We start from the raw sequence: 20,149 nt of genomic DNA, 5'->3' as shown, positions 1-20,149 counted from the left end.
CCATGAAAAATCGATATTTTGCCCTTAACTTTTTTATATCAAATTCTATCAAAATTACTTCTTCTACAAAATTTTAGAACTAGTTGAAATGCACATTTTGGTGCAAGAATTGAGTGATTCTATTCATTCGTTTATGAGATATGACCATTTTTATTCAAAAAAAAATCATATTTTCCAAACGTCAATATCTCAAAAAGGGGGAAAAACGGGGATGAAATTTGCGCAGGATCTGAAAGGTATAGCTTAGGGGTTCAAACGGTATAGTGTATTCCTGGAGGATATTGGAGGATTTACAGTGTAATTTCAATGTGAAAACGAGCTTGTTTTACTGAAAATTCATGATTTTAGTTGAAATATTGAACATTACGGCAAAATCCTGAACATGATTTGCGTTGAAATCTGTTCAAATGAATATTTTTCAGCATACTATACTAATTTCTGTTTAGATTCATATTCCGAACACTTGCAGCTTACGCTGACTTGAAATGCAATAATGGGAAAAAATCAGCCGATATTTATGAAATATTAAAATTCTTTGCACAATTTAGCAGTGAACCGTGAAATTTAACCTGAATTGATGATAAAATTTTTAATATTTCACTTTTTATTTAAAGTTTTTCGCATAAGTACGGAACAACATTTTGTTTCCATTGCCGAACACTGGGATTATTCTGCCACATATTTCAATCACTGTGAATAAAATTTCGAACAGCACGAATAAACCTATTCATATAAATAATTTTGCAAATTAATTAATCGCAGCTGGTTTATCTGACATCGAGCTAGAACGTCATAACTATAACTATAAAATAGTTTCAAACACATTAAATTTGGATTGCAATTGACTGCAAATTCCTGGGAATTTGATGACATATATCAGTGAAATATTTCAACCAACACGCCTTACAAAATCCGCTTGTTCGGAGTATGAGTCTGATTGATTTATGTTTTAAATTACAGTCGCCTCTCCACATCTCAATATCGAAGGGACCATCGAGATAGAGAGAGATCAAGACATAGAACATTAATTTAATGAACACTAGATTGAAAATCACTTTGTTACTAGGAAAAACATAAACAAACAAATTTCATTTCGAGTATCCAAATTGTTCTGAATCGCTTAAATTTGGTCTAGTAACCTTTGATAATATTCATATCGACATATGGAGAGGAAATTGGGAACATCAAATCATCAGGAACACATATCGAGATAAGGAGGATATCGAGATATGGAAGAAATCGTATGCAGAATGAAGGGACCGTAGCATTCATCGACATAGGGAGAGATTTCGAGATGTAGAACAACGAGAAGAGAGACTGTATTAACGAAAAAATGTTTCGATTCGTTGTACATTTCCAATGAGCAGGCTGTGTATGGTTGAAAGTGATTATATTTAATTTAAAAATAAAAATTTAGACTATGCAATAGGCAATGGTCTTTGGTTTTGTATAACAATTATTTCACAATTGATAAGCATGAGCTTGAGCTTGGATCAGTTTACATTACAAAAAAATAAACGTTCAGCTTTATTGAACAGCATGTATAAATGCTTGTAGAAGCTATAACTATATATTCTATCGAATACATTTTAACCATATTATTACTGATGCATTTAATCAACTGTCGTGAATACAAAGTTGCGATCTACCTTTACTACAAAAGGTTTATATTTTTTAGAGAAAAATAAAAAAAATTCGATTAAGAAGATTTCCGATGGTTTTGACTTTGTTTTTAACAGCACACATCAATACTTCAGCTAAAATCATGAATTTTCAGTGAAAAATGTTTGTTTTCACATCAAAATTATACTGTAAATCCTCCAATATCCTCCAGAAATACAATATACCATTTAAACCCCTAAGTCATACCTTTCAGATCCTGCACAAATTTCATCCCCGTTTTTCTCCCTTTTTGAGATATTGACGTTTGAAAAATATGAGTTTTTTTAATAAAAATGGTCATATCTCATAAACGAATGAATAGAATCACTTAATTGCGCGTTTCAACTAGTTCTAAAATTTTCTAGAAGAAGTAATTTTGATAGAATTTGAAATAAAAAAGTTAAGGGCAAAACATCAATTTTTCATGGACCACCCTACCCTGCATCATTGAAAACGCCATAGCAAGGGCTACAGTAGGTTGGCGTCTTCGGAAAAGTTGTTCAAAATTAAACAAAGAACAACTTCCTAGAACACTTCAAAACGCTAACTTGAAAAGCATAAAAGTTGGCAAAAATATTTCCGTATTTTGTTGGACCACCCTAATGTCACTTAATTTTAAAATCTAGCCCTCATCATATGTACCAACTTTGCTGAAGACACTTTTGTTCTAAAGAATTATTATCTTCATAGTCGAAATAATTTTTTCCTCCTAGTTTTGCGGTCTGGCCCAATGTGCATTGTATTTGCTATTGGTTTTGCAGTGATAGATTCTCATGAGGATATTTGAACAAAAAACGGTTTTTCATTTTTGATAATTGCTGATGATTGAATGATGGATTCTTGAGTCTTAATTACATAACGCTAAAATTGGAAATTTTCGTAATTGTTCATATATGTTGCTTCATTTTTCTTGACAAGATTTTTTTTTCAATCGCTAGCTCCATCTCTGCGATGGTTTACGGATCTTCTTTTACTTGTATATGTGAAGAGGAGCTGTGAACTGTCCTATTTAAACAGTGCGCGCCCATTGTGTTTCTGCCTCAGTTTCAGCTATACCGTTGCTATTCTGGAGACACTGGATTGGAGTGACAGAGCTACCGCCTGTCACAAGCGCGAGTAAGAATTAAAACAAAACACGAAAGAGGTGAATTACCACGTTATTGAAAGTTTACAATCTAGTTTGTAGTGAATGAGCTGTATAAGTTGTTGAAATTCCTTGAGCGTGTACAGTTTGGTAGCTGAAAGTTTACAAGAGTGTCAGAAAAGCTCTTCGACAGGAATAAAATGAAGGATGACGATGAGGGACTATGGTTGTGTGTGTTAACATATCGTTCTGCATACGAATGATGCCCGCGAACGGCATGAGGGAATGGTAGATAGAATGAAAGATAATCCAAATGATAGGTGCGAGAAAGAGAAAAGGAGTTTATCGGGTTGGCTTGCGGTCGAGAGTTGGACTAGACATTCAGTCATAAAAGTAATTTTGTGAGTAGTGGTCGTTCAGTCCTTTTGCGCGGGATGAGCGTAGGATTCATTGAAGTTCGGTTACTACATAGTTTACTAGCTAAATTTTTTTATAAATCTTAGTGAACTATATGAAATTGAAAGGTAATCCTATGAATTATGAACTTATACAAACTGCTGATAAATTAATGCTATTTAGACTAAGACTATTGACGACACGAACTTACGTAATCAGCACACCGAGACTGTTAACCTATATCTAATCTTGTATCGAATCTGGTAAGCTATGCAAATCTATAGAATTTCTTCTTAAAACTTAATAACTAAATAATGGATTATTATAGCTTACCCACCAAAAACCAACAAGGTTGACCCAATCATCGCAACTAAAATACGATAGGGAAACTATACGTAAGTTGACTATTCACTATTCTAATGTAGATTTCATTGCCTGAATCAGTGAATCTAAAACTATTTGTACTACAACTAAATCGAGTTATTAACAATTCCATTCTTAAACTATGTGTTATTTCATGCAGGGAATTTGTAAACTCTCAATAAAAGAGCCGTAAATACAAATTTCTCTGGAGCTTACAGATTCGAAAAATCCCCCTATCAGTCCGGTAAAACGCTAGTCGAAGCGAATTTCGACAGGAGCATTAATTTGGTAATCTCTCTCACGCATTTCCTGGTAAAATCCATCAAAGGGGTGTAGGGTGATCAAAGTATTTTGGACAGACCGTGACGCGTATATGATTTGGCCAATTCCATTTGAATTTGCTGTAAATGACGCTCTATCCAAAATATATAAAACAACCTTAGTTTCAAAAACCTAGTTTTGAGAAAGTTGACTTTGAGGTTTTCTCAGAAAATCTCCATTGAGTACTAATTGTATGGAAGTCAAAACTTTTTTTTACGAATTATGTTTTTTGCGGACAAAAAAAATAAATGAAAATAAAGTTGGAAGACTTGAACACAGAAAATTTTTAGTATCTTTACCTCAAAATCGACCAAAATATCACTTACTCCCTTTTGCGCTCGGGTCCCTAAGATAGGCGCCCAATAAGCAGCTATGTTGTGAGCTTGAGCTTGAGCTTGAGCTTGATTGGCCGCCCGTGGATGCACTCCAGTATCGCCAGATCAGCTGCACTTACACAAGGAACCAACCGAATGACTGCTTGGGACTAACAGGCATCCTCAGTGTATAAGTGCTGGTGATCTTCTATTTTAAGGCAACAATGGCACCTGCCACGTCAGAATGCAGACCAATGAGGGGAAGGGGGAGGAATTGATGATGCATTGAACTGACTCCCACGTAGACCGTATATTCCACTGCATCCACGTCAGTTCATGCGGGAGTGTATGGATTGGGGGAAAGGCATGGCAGAGAGGTTTGCTTTTGTGGTTAGCAGACTGCCTATGTATCAGGCGTAAGTAAGGCGTGCGCGTGGAAGTAGGAAGCGTTAGGGAAACGGTTTCTTGTCCGTCTCTGGTTCTAGCGTTTGCTATGAACATATAGTTTGAGTGTGATATATTTAGAATGGAAGATAGAAGCAAGTGAGAGATATACAACTACAAAGTACGAGGAAAGGGACGGGCCTGGGATTGAACCCATGACCTTCTACATATGAAGCAGAAGCGGTAGCCATCAGACCACCAACCCCACAATAAGCAGCTATGTTGTGATGCGCGATGAAATTTTCTTTTTTCGTATAGAAAATCTTTTGTTCGCAGAGCCGTAGCACGATCTCATGGCGCCCTCGGCGAACTGCCTTTTATCCAAACATTATTTTTTTTTAACATTGTACAAGTTTACATTCCAAAAAAACATCAACGATAATTTTCAAAAGTCTATGGTAACTTTATGTTTTGCAAGTAGGCATACTAAATGCTTCAACATCATTTTAAGTTAGAGATGAATCGAGACCATTCCTCAGATCTTTAGCAGCAGAAATCTTGACAACCAAACAGAGGTTCCAGCTAGAGTTTCCAATTTTCCCGGGATTTGACTTCCCGAAAACGGGAAATAAAGTTGCCATTTCCCGGGTATCCTTTGACAGATACGAGTATTTCGACCTCAACTGTAAGGCCGTCTTCAGTGTCGCGTACTAGACTCGACTTGAAGAAAAACGTCGTATGCACACTAGTGTGGGACAAAATTTAGATTCTCGCTCCAGTCCACTTTTTGGATTGCATTTAGGTCCCATAAAAACTGTGCAAAATTTCAGCTCGATCGGAGAAACTATATTTTAGCGCCAGCCGTTCAAAGTTTGTATGGGATTTACTATGGGAAAACTTACTTTTGCAAAGAAAAATCGCCAGTGGTCGCCCATTGACCTCTATAAAAATTCTGAACACAGACCTCGATAGGTATTTTTACGATGAAGAATATTGCCGAAGACCAAGAAACATAATAACATGTAGCAAAAGTTTCAATATATAATTTGATACTAGCGTCACCTAGCGGTTGGATGCTCAATAGGCCATTCCTTATTTTTCGAAAATGTGAAATGTTATAAGTTCGTTATTGTAAACTGCTCGTTTTGGTAAGAAAAAAAACAGGTAAATCAGGACCCTAAGTGGTCCCCCAAAGGCCTTAAAGGTATCAAGTGTACATGATCCCCGTGCGCAAATCAAGCTCGCTGCTCTAGTACGCGCTACATAGGTATAAAAAACAATAGTTACACATTCTCTTGCGCGCATTGATAAAAGTTTATTTCCTTTGTAATTATGAATGTAATATCAACTTGCTTTGTTCAATAGATTCTCATTGTTTAAAACAAAGTTTTAATTTGGCCAGTACCACGTAGTTGGGTAAATGTTAACAATAAAGGAAAAAGAGGTTATTTTTACCCGATTTGACAAATTGACCAGAATTAACTATTAAAAATAATATTTTATACTATGTACATCTTTATAACAGTACACGCTGACATAAAATTTACAATCATGGACAAAAAAGTTATGATTTTTTAAAAAAAGGTTGATTTTTCAATATGGTCTGAATAAACTTTTTGAATGCTTTTCGACCCGATGATTTCTCCATCTTGACCCACTGTGCAAAGACTTCATTTTTTGTCTGCTTCAACATAAAAAAAATCAAAATTACGATTTTTGAGAAAATTGATTTTTAAGCTTTATCTTCGATATATAAAAAATTACAACATTTTTTTTACAGTGTATATATTTTTTAGATAGTCCCAACAATAACCTAAAACTTTGCGGAAGGCACCAAACTGGTCGGACAAACCGTTTATAAGTTACATTATAATGATCGAAAATTGAAAATTATATCATAATTTTGTATTAAAAACGCTGTATCTTTAAAACGGTAAAAGTTAGCCTGATTTTTCCGTGTACCTTTTTTGCTGTAAATTTTGCGTACTTTCATAAAATCGAGTTGAAAAATATTTAAAAAGTTTATTATGACCATTTTCAACAAATTCACCTATTTTCAAAAAATCATAACTTTTTTGTCCATGATTTCTCCATCTTGACCCACTTTGCACAGTGTCTTCTTTAACATATAAAAAAATAAAAAAAATCAATAATACGATTTTTGAGAAAAAAAAATTACAAAAAAATTTTTACAGTGTATATTTTTTCCAGATAGTCCCAACAATAACCTAAAACTTTGCGGAAGGCACCAAACTGATCGGACAAACCGTTTCTAAGTTATATTTTTTTGAAAATTATCAAGGATTTTTTTTCTTAGGCCCTTCTCAAAAGTAAGGCTAGAGTCAAAATGGCGAGCCGATGATGCAAAAAGGCATTTTGGGCATAAAGAAAGCATGTGCAAAATTTCTTCCAAATCAAAAAATATAAAAATGAAATTTGGGAAAAAAGTCGTCATTTTCTGTGGAACCACTCAACTACAAAGAAAACAAACTTCTATACTCACTATCAACGCGCGCAGGGTAACTTACTACTAGTGGCTTTTCGTACTCACGAAGCGTGCACTAGAGCAGCGAGCTCGATTTGCGCACGGGGGTCATGTACACTTGATACCTTTAAGGCTTTTGGTGGACCACTTAGCGTCCACTTAGGGACTTCAAAATTTTACCTGATTTTTTTCTTACCAAAACGAGCACTTTACAATGACGAACTTATAACATTTCACATTTTTGAAAAATAAGAGACGGCCTAATGTTCAATCAGATTTTTGATGGTAAGATAGTCGTTGATAAGCTAATAAGGATTTTAAAGTACAACAAATGTTATTAGGGGCGATCCATTAATTACGTAAGACAATTTTTAGGGTTTTTCAACCCCCCCTCCCCCCATGGTAAGATTTTTTGTATGAACATTAAAAATAAATCGTATGGCGCGTAAGAAATCTCAAACCCCCCTCCCCCCATAAACCCTTACATAATTAATGGACAGCCCCTTAGCGTCATCTAGTAGAACGGTTTGGTCAAAGACACCAATCTTCAAGCTGAGAACGATCATGAGATACAGATAATTGAATAAAATTTATCACTAGCACCACCTAGTGGATAAATTCTCAATTAGATTTTTAACTTCTAGATAATCCTTAGTCTTCTGAATATCTTTGCCGAAGACACCAATATTATAGCTGATAAGGGTTTTGCGGTAGAGAAGATTGAATATTTCCTTTTACTAGCGCCACTTGGCAGATGAATTCCCAATCAGACTCTTCAACGCAAGGTAGCCCCTGATCTGCTAAACAGCTTTGCCGAAGACGCCAACTTTCTAGCTGATATGGATCTTAAGATAATTAAAGAAAACTTGCGGCATAATATCAAGCCAGATACTACCAATAATACCAGATAATTTTCAATACTTACTACCTGAATGAGCTATGAAAGACTTACACTATCAGTTTGGACCAGGAATTGCAATACATTAAGTATACATGATGAATTTTCATAATACTACTTGAACTATAGAACAATTATTAAGATACAGTGACCCCACTCAGTTGAATCACCCACAATTTATGAATCAGCTGATTTCAAAAGACAAAATTATTATCAAACTTGTCACAAAACATCACAGAATTATTTTTACACATAGTTTTTTATCAGTAAGAATAATTCTGTGATGTTTTGTGACAAGTTTGATAATAATTTCGTCCTTTGAAGTCAGCTGATTCATAAATTGTGGGTGATTCAACTGCGTGGGGTGACTGTATGCTACCCTTGGTGGGCTTCGTGGCCTTGTGGTTAGCGGCGTCAGTCGTTTAGGCGTATTGTGCCACGAAGCGTGGGTTCGATTTCCGCTCCAGTCGGTGGAAACCTTTCGTCAATCGAAAAATTCATTACTGGGCTACTGGGTGTTCTGTGTTGTTCGTTGCCTAATGTTCGTGATTGTTCAGTCTGTGCAGCCTTTGGCTGAAGACGGTGTAAATTGTCTTTTTAAAAAAAATACGGTATGTACAGATATGTGTGTGGTTTTAGTTCCTGCTCGAGGAAGCGCCATCTAGAGGACTCTTCGCCGCCAGATAACTCTCAACCTGCAAAACAACTTTGTCGAAGACACTAACTTTCTAACTAATGAGAATTTTGAGATACAGACAATTAACGAAAATTTATCACTAGTGCCACCTACCGGATAAATTCTCAATTAGATTTTTCACCTCCAGATAGCCTTCAATCTGCTTGCCTAAAACATAGAAGGTTGATGTTAGCTAATAAGGATCCTGTTGGAGAGGAGATCGAAGATTCTATTTATTGGTGCCACCAAGTGGATGAATTCCCAATCAGACTCTGCTTCGCCAGATAGCCTGCTGATCTGCTGATCAGCTTTGCCGAAGACTCCAAGCTTCTAGCTGATATAGATTTTGAGATACGGATGATTGAATAAAATGTGTCACAAGCGCCACCTACCGGATGGATTATCAATTAGATTTTTCATCACCAAATAGCCCTTGATTTGCTGGAGACTTCAACCTATTGGCTCATTTGGATGTTGTGATATCCAATTGAGACCAATTTTGAACCCCCCGTATACACGCTTTTCCGTTACTTTAAGAAAGGGGAGGGGCAGGGGGATGTCTCACTCAAGGATTTTAAGACCAACTAACCGCATTTATTCCAAAATTCTATTTCAATCTAACTGGTCTACTAGTCCCCGCATCGTGGCCATTTAATAATTCAAGATTCGGTCCTAGATGTTTAGACCTTGCAAAACATGTTTTGCAAGATAATACATTACGAAATGGTTTTAAATTGCATTGCAAGTACTCAAGATTATGGGTTACGTGGCCGCATCCATCAAAGGAGTGTGGGTTCGATTCCAGTTTCTATCTATGAAACTTTAAGTCATTAACGTTTTTCAAATTTGACATTGAGCATTATGTGATGCTCTCTCCAAAAGATAAATCAGTCTACTGGAAGCATTTTAACGTGTCTCTGTCTGTTCTTCCAATGGCATGTCTAATGAAGAGTTTAGAAAAGGTAGGTGACAATTGATCCTCTTATGAAGTCATATACAGTGGGATTCCGTTTTTGGCAACAAAGTCGAAATTTTCAGTTGCCAAAAACGGAACCCATATTTTAAATTTAATTTTTCAACTATTGATTTTGAAAACATCATCAGAATATTATTACATCATCCTTATGGATCATATGGCATCGATACTTCGGAACGGTTTACTTCGAAGCAGATTTCCGTAGGGTTGTACTATGAATCTATAGCCCCGTAATGGTCATTGTGGCAAACGTTCTACATAATTTTACTTCAATGATTTTTGAAAAGCTTTATATACACTTTTTGTATGAATGGGCCAAGTAAATCAATAATCGCATAAGTGACCTTTATTCAAAAACTGGTCATTTTCTTGAAACTGTGAAAAAATACGAAAAAAATATATTACTGTATTCTTACAAAGACGTAATTACAAGACAAAAGCGCTGGGTATTACAAATGAGTTTTTTTTTCTTCTATTTATTGAACATGGAAATTCAGTTTATCTTCTAGGCTTCAGCATAAAATTTGACTATAAGTCGGTAGATTAAAATTTGCTCCCTTAATTTATGTTTCTGATAAAGTAAAGCATTTCATAATGAATGATTGATTGCAGTCAAAAAAAGCAAACATAAAAAACTACATCTCATGATCCGTAACTCGTAACTTTGTAGGATACAAACAAGCTTCTTATAACAACTACCGAAAAGCTAAACATAACATATGCTTTGCAATTGAATTAAAATGGACAAATTGATGTGAAGTTTTGCGAAAAAGTTACACGTCTTCTCGGTGAGAATCGACTCACGACTCCCTGATCTCTAGTTAGGGCGCGTTACCCCTACGCCACGAGAGGATTCATGGACGCAGAAGTTAACCTGAATTCTGAATTCGATTTCAACTCCATAATCACGTGGTCCTTTTTTTGCAAAGTGCGCTAGAAAGATCTTGTGCTTTGTTCAAACAAGCTGTTCAAAATCTGGAGATTTTTTTTAGGTGTATCACCTACTGGCAGATTCAAGTGGGCTGGTCACTTAGTATGAATGCTTAAAAGAGAGATTGGTCTCTAGTTGAGATACTGGTGGAGATAAATGGCCTCATGAAACGTCATTGCAAATGCATGACCAATGACCATCTCGAAGTCAATAAGCGCGTACTGGAGCTCTTAGTAGTTGGATTATTGGGGGAAATATCCACGAAAATAGAGCTCTGCAATGAAATCCATGTGTTGTTGACCTGCTATTCAAATGACTAAAGCAACAGATATGATAATACAGTAAGGACCCGATTTTGTCAGCCTTTCGATGAATTTTAGGCTGACAAAATAGGGAACCTGACAAAATCGGGTCATTTTATTTTGTTCCTGTTTTTCAAATTTTGACGTGTTCAATGGTTACATGGACTTTGAAGAGGGCGATGGACAAGGACGTATCCAGTTTTTTTTTATCAGGTGCTCCCTCTCTTATATTGGTAAAATCGATTTTTAACACTTAATAAAAGGCATTGTCATTGCCCTCTCTGCACAGAAAGAAAAATCCATGTAAATTTCAGCGTAAAATCATGCACATGAAGGGAATGTCAGAAATGTTGCAAATTTACATGGCACGTCGTATAAAACTCTAATAACATCATGTGATTTCCCACTATACATCGTGTAATCTAGCATGGACTCTAACCAATTTCACGACAATTGGCATAAATGTACATGATGTTGATATAATTTTACACGATGGGTCATGAAAATTTGCGACAAATCTGGCATTTCCTTTATGTGCACGATTAAACGCTGAAATTTACATGGATTTTTCTTTCTGTGTGGCTACGCCCGTGCGTGCATGACATCAAACATCATCATCAATTTTGATGTAAACGTGATAAAACATGACGATAACAATGTTTTGACAAATTTAAAATAGGCTGACAAAATCGGGTCAAAAAGCTGACAAAATCGGGGGCTGAAAAAATCGGGTCAGTACTGTATTTACAAAAGAGGGCAAATTTTAATGGTATTCAACAATGTTGCCAAAAACGGATCCATTTTGTTGCCAAAATGGGGGGGTGCCAAAAATGGAGCATGCCAAAAACGAAGCATACCAAAAACGGAATCCCACTGTACAGCCATTCCATGAAAAACCGATCTAGTGGGTCACCGAATTCCGTGAAAATTTGCTATTTTGTTCCTTATACGAAATAAGGATACACGTATTTTTGGATTTTTTTATTAGGGTGACCATTACTGAAATAGGATGAGCAGAAAAATCGTGATTTTGCAAAATTTTTAATTTTAAAAAAATTATAACTTTTGAACCGTTTGACCGATTTTCAATCTTTTTGGACGAAATGAAGGCTAAAAGTATTGACTTTTCAGAAAACATATAAAATTTCACAAAAAATGTGTTTTACACATGAAAAAACTCAATAGTTTCCGTTTTTTCGTGTTTTGAAGGCCTCGGGGCCAAAAGGGCTGTTGCTGTTCTCATATTTTCTTGAAAGTTCAGAAAATTTTACGTCTACTGTCAAATTTTCAGCGATGTATGTTTTTTAGTTTTTGAGATATATTTTTTTGAAAATAAAAAATCAGCCATTTTTCATTGTCACACACTGTAGGTCTCAGCGCATTAGATTTTTTATTTGAAAAAAATCATAACTTTTGAACAGCTTAACTGATTTCCAATCTTTTTTACGGAATGAAAGCTTAAAATTTCAACTTTTCAGACTAAATTGAAAAATCTGATAAAAATATGTTTAAACGTGAAAAAATATAAAAATTTCTAGTTTTTTTTAGAAATTTTCATATACCGTAAAACGGGGTAACTTTGATAATGCGGGTAACTTTGATAGTGCGAGACCCACAACATATTAAACGAAATAACGAAGTTTCTGTTAAACAGTTTAGCAAAACAAATGCAAACGAAAAGAGTATTAGTATGACACTTCATGTCAAAGCTATTTTCATTGGAATCAAGTACATTTGAGGCTTTTTATACGAATATTAAAAATTGACACAATTTTAGCATTTTCGAAACGCTTACAAACAATCTGTTCTACGATCACTATTTGATGTAGTTTTGAATAGTTGGCCACTTATCTTTGACAGCCTAGTTATCATAGAACATGAATACGGTCTCAAATCTCTTAGCGAATAGCAATTCCACAAACTGGGACCATTTTTGTAATCTAAGTCAGAAATTTTCATATAACGTTAAACGCCAATGCCCTACAAATGTTCGCTATTCATTCAGTTTTGTTCGATTCATACTCCATTATCAAAGTTACCCCAAAACAGAAAACCAACTTTCGATTATATGAAAAATTATATATCCATTCATAATAAATCTTTTAGAAATCTATCGACTGCAATCGATAGCTAGGATGCCAGTACTTGTTTTAAAAATATAAATTATTATTCTTTGAAACAGCATGCATAAATATTCAAGTTTTCTTCGAAAAAACTATCAAAGTTACCCCGTTTTACGGTACCTAGTTTAATGTAAAAAAAAATTATTTCAAAGTTTTCTATTTTTTTATATTTTTTTTTCTTAAAAGTTGAAATCTTAAGCTTTCATTCCATAAAAATAAATTGGAAATCGGTTGAGCTGTTCAAAAGTTATGAATATTTTTAAACATTAAAAATCTAATGCGCTGAGATTGTGTGCCGATGAAAAATGACTGATTTTTTATTTTCAAAAAAATATATCTCAAAAACTAAAAAACATACATCGCTGAAAATTTGACATTAAACGTAAAATTTTCTGAACTTTTAAGAGAGAACAGCAATAGCCCCTTTGGTCCCGAGGCCTTCAAAACACGAAAAAACGGAAACTATTGAGTTATTTCATGTGTAAAACACATTTTTTGTGAAATTTTATATTTTTCCTGAAAAGTCAAAATCTTTAGCCTTCATTTCGTTTAAAAAGATTGAAAATTGGTCAAACGTTTCAAAAGTTATAATTTTTAAAAAAATAAAAATTTGGCAAAATCGCGATTTTTTTGGTCACCCTATTTCGGAAATGGCCATCCTAATCAAAAAATCCAAAAATACGTGTATCCTTATTTCGTATAAGGAACAAAATAGCAAATTTTCACGGAATTCGGTGACCCACTAGATCGGTTTTTCATGGTATGGCTGTATACTAATGGAAGGGTTTATTAAATGTAATTTTTTTATTCTTATATCCCTTAGACCTCAAAATGAAGGGGTATATTTTTCTTATTATTATAGACTTTCTCACTTCATTTTCTTTCAGGTCTTATGTATGATGGAACTTTCTATAAATTTTTGTTTCAATTAATATTTTTCAGATAACACGAAATGGTTCGGGTATCTAAAGTAATACACAACAAACATTTTTGTTGGACAAAAGCTGAACCAATCACTATTAAGCTTATTCCAATTTAATAAACTTTTGTTCAGCTACTAACGTTACTTGGGTATTCACCTCCAGGGCAAAGTGACTTTTTGGGGTTTCCATGAATACAGTCGACTCTTCATAACTCGATACTCAAAGATTTATCGACTTATGGAATTATCAAGGTATAGAACATACCGACACAAATAATCCTAGATCAATCTTTCAATTTTCAACCTTCATTGCAACTTGCTAATCTTTATTCACTTCCAAACCAGAAGTGGTCCATGTTTCCTTGAACAAAAAGAATTTTTAGATAGATATTGAGTAATGGAGGGAAATTTGTCTCACACGTGACATCGACTAGTAAAGACATCGATTTATAGAAATATCGACTTATGGAGAGCATGAAGTATGGTAATTTGAAAGGAACGAAAACGATTTTACAAAATATTTCGCAATTACCTTAAAACAGCACCGTTTTTCCTCAAGGGTGCAGATTATACCAGATTCCCTTTCCTTCAATTATTTCTTCATCGTCTGCTATAATCTTCCTCAAATTTATTGGCAATGTTCCTTTTTCTTTCTTTGTCTAAATTTATACATTCAACGTATGTGTATCTAAAACTGAGCAATTCGTTACGCACATTGGTAAAAGGGACTATTCAAAAACATAAAAATTGCTCAAAATTATTCACTAAATACTATGTATTGAACTTCTTCCCACTTCTCCCATAATTTATTATCTCGTCCTATAAGCCATCGATACCAAGTATGTAGCTGATTGTTACTGAGCAAACGAATGGGTGAACAAGTTATTCAACACTGCTCCGATGAAGAAGAGATCGACTTCTATCTCCCAGTGGTGATAGTTTTTATCTTGATTTATTCATTTCCCTAAAAGCAACAAACTACACGCTCGGTTACCAATGGCGAGATCAAATGTTAAACAAGACTTGTTCAGGTTTAGGTTCTTCGGAGCGATTTTTTAAAAAATACGCAACATTATTAAGATTTTTGTAAGCCGTTCGAAAAGCATCGGTCGAGTTTTAATTGGATAATTAATTCAAACAAACTGCTCCTAAAATATCATTGTTAAAACCTGGGAGTGAGGCACCGATACTACACACGAAATATGACATGATTTTTTTTCAAACTGCAAGAAAACTCCAGCTCAAGGTACCGTTTTGATTCATATTACGGACACTTAAGGCCTCAGTGAAGTATAACCCAGCTTGGACCATACAAAATAAATCATTCTGTATGATTTTTTAGCGTTATCGAGCGTCGGAAGCCCTTAACTTTCGGATGGTGGGTAAAAAATACGCGTCCGCAACTTGAATAATTTTAAATAAATCAAAACGTGTGGCCGGTTCTCCGACATTACCCGGAAAACCATTACCCGGAATGCAATTTACCGGAAGACCATTACCCGGAAAACCATTTACCGGAATGAACCATTTACCGGAAAACCATTACCCGGAAGGACCATTTACCGGAAAATTATTTCTCTATTTCTCGCCTTTTTTATTAACGTTCTTTTAACCGTTTTACGGTCCTTCAGGTCGGTATTTGGACAGGACAGGGAATGTTCTACCTTCAAAATACGTAAGCATCGAAGATGAGTCTTCGAGAGAAGAGGATATCTTCGTACTTGTCATCATGTCAATATGCACCATCTTTATATATTTGCAATTCATAGATGATTCACCCTTCTTTTAAAAATAAGCTGTTCTTTCAACTTATCTTTGCAGCTTGTGTTTTTTGTCCTAAATTTAGCTACAATTATGTAACTCTACTTTTGACATTCGACTGTCGGTTCTCCAAGTATCCAAATGTTAATTAATAAGCAATGGTTAGAATTTTTAACACGATTGGTTGTGCTACTTTTCGCCGAGTGTCAATTCACCGAATTTCGTTTCTGTAAACGTCAATTAACCGAATGCAAATCCTCCGTATATCCTTTTTTCTAGAATGACTCATTTCGGGTCATCTGATATTCACCCTTCTTTATTTGGTTGGCGGTTCTTTCGAGTTCCACCGATCTCGGCATTTTTGGTAAAATGTGTTTAGTCGAAAATAACCAAATATCTTCTTCTTATGATTGCTTACTATTCTTTCTAGTATATTATCCTGGATTCGGGGTACAAACATTCAGAGTTATGAAATTCGTAGTGGTGGGCTTCGTGGCCGTGCGGTTAGTGTCGTCAGGCATTTAATCGCATCGTGGCATGGGGTACGGGTTCGATTCCCGCTTCAGCCATTGAAACTTTTCGTCAGGAATGTTTCATGGCTGTGCCACTGGAGCATGCTTGTCCGTTGTCTAGTGTTAAGTTACTACAGTCTGTGCAGCTAAATGGCTGAAGACGGTGTCCGTGTCATTGTCAAAAAGAAAAAAAAATAGCACGATCAAGGAATTTCAAAGGAAAAGTAGATCTATTGAGGTTCAATATTTTGGAATCCATAATGGTGTCACAATGGCGTATAGTGTCCCTACTCTCGATCACTAAGGCACTCTTAGTTTCTTTAGTTCTTAGGTTTCCTTTGCGCTGCATTCACAGTTTGATGAGCGTGTCCAACCCACAGCGACGCAATTTCGCAGCGATTTTCGTCGTGTCGGTCTAGATGGTCACATATAAGAGTGTTTGCATCGACTCAACAACGAAATCACGTCGATTTTTCGTCAAAGTCGCTTAAAAAATCGTGTTGATTTGGGGGAGCCTCAAAGCTAAAATGAGAATTGCACTGTTGTATGTCACTTCCCTTGCAAGATTAGTGTTTTTTTTTTTTTGATACAATATTTAAATTATATTCTAAACTGAAGGGACTAAGGAAACCATCATATATTCAAACATTTTCAAATGCTGGGATGTTCCATTTACTCCAATGCTAATTGAGAGACGATTTTTTCGATTTATATTGATCTCGTTAATATTTGACATCATATATACATAACAATAATAATTCTTTTCATTATTTTTATCCTTGCCTTTAATGTTTACTTGTATAGCCTAAATTTGAAGACATAGTTTTTCGATCTATAGCGAGCCGGATCCTATTCTTGACACTTTTGATTCACTTCGGCAGTGGGGTTTTTCTAAAGCTTCTTAGTTCATATTTGGCCACAATGTGCGTCGTACTGTAGTGCCTTTTTTGCAAAATTTCAGATAATTCTGCCGAGAAAAACCTCCCATGCCAAAGTGAATCATGGAAGCGCCCATGTAGCTCTGCACCCTATCGGGCAATTTTTTTTTAAATTAAATCACAAATAAATGACATGTGCAATTAAATTTTGGTATCGTAATATTCGTTGCGGCAAAGTGAAGCTATTCATAAAGATCAAGCTGAGGTTGGTAGAATTAAATACCGCCGGTTCAAAATCATTTTCCTGGTTGGCAAATTTGACGACGTTTCAGAGCTAGAGTACTTACATACTTGTCAAACTATGAACGAATACAAAAGTGGTCGATTGACATAGGCTTCCAGCTATCAACTGGAGAAATGCTACTAGAATAGCTTTGTCCCAGTTGAGTCGTAACGCCGGCAAGAAAAAAAACATATTTGGTCCATAGCTGTTTGAAGATGTTTTTTGAAATAGTGTTTATGGAAACCGAGGGAGTCAAGAATGTCCATGGTTAGCGTTACATAATTTGTGCTGGGCATCAATGAAAGAGAATAAATATTGTATACAAATGTACTGAAAAAGGTCGTCGCAAATGGTAGACTTGGTTTACCGGGTAATGGTGCATTCCGGTAAATGGTTTTTCCGGGTAATGGTACATTCCGGTAAGTGGTATTCCGGTAAATTGCATTCCGGGTAATGGTATTCCGGGTAATGGTATAGAATCCGTGTGGCCTTTTCATGATTCTTATTCCGGACGCTCCCTCACTTTTGCCTCATATTCCGGACGCTTTGATTCGAATTACGGACAGCTCATGATAATCATTAATGGAACTGTCAAATCATCAATTGAAATTGTTCAACCACTTAAGAGACGTCTAAGGTACTTGGGCATTATAAATTTGCAATGATATTTATGGAAAAAACCTAATAAAACAAGCCTCGAAAATGAGAACTTTTGGACGGCGAAAATTGAAACATTTCGTGTGAAATGTTTCCCATACAAACGAGAGTGTCCGGAATTTGAAGCTGTCCGTAATATGAATCAAAACGGTATCTAGAATCTAGAATCTTGCTCCAGCTTGCCAACGACAATCAAGGCAGACTTGATGAAAATCGCTAGTTTTATCTTGTTGTGTACCTTTCACCTTTTCGGACAAACATTGAAAAAGGGCCAAAGTTTTCTATGCATTTCATTTTCGTTTTTATTAGAAAAAGTAAAATAATGCGTATTTAAGTACTTTATATTCAATCAGAATAAGAGGTGCTATCTTGACATTACTTTTGAATAGGTATGAATATCTTATCAATCAATTTTTTGTCACATTTGATGAAATGCCAAAAAAAGTTTCGATCAATTACGCACTTTTTCCAAGTTTGTCCATTGTTTGAGATCCGGGCTCACAGTGACAGTTCGTGACACCAGAATCTCGGCTCACTATGACGTACAGAAATTTCGTATCGGTTTCTCCCTCCCAGGTTAAAACCATCTGATGGATTTCCAGCTCTGACATTGTCTTTGGTATTCAAGTTACTAAGAATTTGTTTAAGATTCCGCGATAATAGAGTGGGATAAAGTCTATCCAGTCTCTCCTACCCAAGTCTATGAACTACTTCAGTCACTTTTGCAGTAAACCGCCCTGTAAAACTCATCCATTCACTGCACCACCCATCATTCACGGTGACAAACATCACACGAGCAGAAGAGCACCATAATTTATCGCGTATATAATCCATTAAGCCTTGTTTTAAAACATTTTTCTATTTTCCACTTTTCCTCGAATCGAACCTCAATGACGCCAATGACGACGACGACGACGACGACAACATTCACCAGATTGAGGCATTCCGCGCACTTGACGACGAGGAAGGTCACCCACTGACCCACAATTTCCGACCGATTCAACCGCTGGGCGATCGAGTGGTGCTCTACAATACGGATGAAATCGTGAAGGATGTTGACCTGGGACAACCCGAGGAGCCGCCAAGTGAAGTCGAGCAGAATGCCATCGATGAACCCAAGAAGGAGCGTACCAGCGGAAGGAAGAATGGGAAGGACAGTGGAGCAATGGCTTCGATGGGAGTCAGCTGGTTGGTGCTGGCCACCGCAGCCATGGCCATGGTTTTTAGTTCCTACGGTAGGGATTAGATTTTAGGGCTAGAGAGCAGTTGGGAAGTCTCCTCATTGCAAGGTTTCAAAAACGAGAGCAACTGAAATTGTAGCGAAATTATAGTTGAGTGTGTAAGAACGATGTTGATCATCGGATGGTAACAAATTCGCCAAATTGGACCGTCTAATCTATTCAGTATTTCGATGTAGATTTCATATTTAACCACCTAAAATAGTCATGGACCAAACACAGGGAGAGATTTATTCAGTCAACTCACATCATTTCGTCCTCGTTAAACATGAATTTGAAAATTTGACTAGAAAAATACATGGAAATTAGGTAAGAAATGCGTCACACATAATAATACTGAAAGTAGTTAAATGTGTAAAAACTAAAATCTAACTTATTCAGAACTACATGTGTAATAAGTAAGGGACATTGACAGCACCAAAAACATAAAAAGCTAATTTAAGATAAGGTAGCTAGATGTTAAAAAAATCCAAATAAAAAGACTTGTGATCCCAAATGTTGCATACCATAGACGTTTTGAAATAGCACGCTCCTTCATCCCCGAATTTGTTCGATACTCAAAGACAATTCATACCGCCTTCAGCCAAAAGCAGCACAGGCTGAACAGAATGAAGTACACAGTGACCGTTTTTTTATACAAATTGGTCAAATTTCGAGACTTAAATCTCGCTTTCAAGTGCTCCGATTGACCTGAAACTTTCCCCGCAGCATGAAAGTAACTTCAATTTTGGAAATTCAGAGCATTTCATAAACAAACTTCGCAAATCTTAATTAAAATTACAAAATTTTAGATGAGAAATAACTCTTGAATGGAAAAACATAGAGCAACATGCCCTCATGCGATATAGTGCAATTTGATAAGACATTAGAATTTATAAAAAAAATCACAAAAACTGTTCACTCTTATTGTCTCAAATTTTTCGAAAATGCGAAATGTTATAAGTTCGTCATTGTAAAGTGCTCGTTTTGGTAAGAAAAAAATC

The 20,149-nt window shown here is 35.7% G+C and overlaps 1 protein-coding gene across 11 annotated transcripts in view; it reads left to right on the top strand.

Annotated features, from left to right (window-relative positions):
• The window catches only part of LOC5566344 (carbonic anhydrase 1), a 117,928-nt gene extending 98,266 nt beyond the window's left edge, over positions 1 to 19,662 (top strand). For all 11 annotated transcript variants that reach the window (XM_021841067.1, XM_021841065.1, XM_021841058.1 and 8 more), the window contains exon 7: positions 18,863 to 19,662. In XM_021841067.1, the coding sequence (XP_021696759.1) occupies positions 18,863 to 19,174 (312 nt within the window). In that variant the 3' untranslated portion in view covers positions 19,175 to 19,662. The remainder of the gene's footprint in view (positions 1 to 18,862) is intronic.
• The last annotated feature ends 487 nt before the right edge of the window (positions 19,663 to 20,149 follow it).

The sequence above is a fragment of the Aedes aegypti genome, chromosome 2 (genome assembly GCF_002204515.2).
Source record: "Aedes aegypti strain LVP_AGWG chromosome 2, AaegL5.0 Primary Assembly, whole genome shotgun sequence".
Lineage (NCBI taxonomy): Eukaryota > Metazoa > Arthropoda > Insecta > Diptera > Culicidae > Aedes > Aedes aegypti.
Note: the sequence above shows the minus strand (reverse complement) of the source record. Positions and strands in the feature narration are given on the sequence as shown.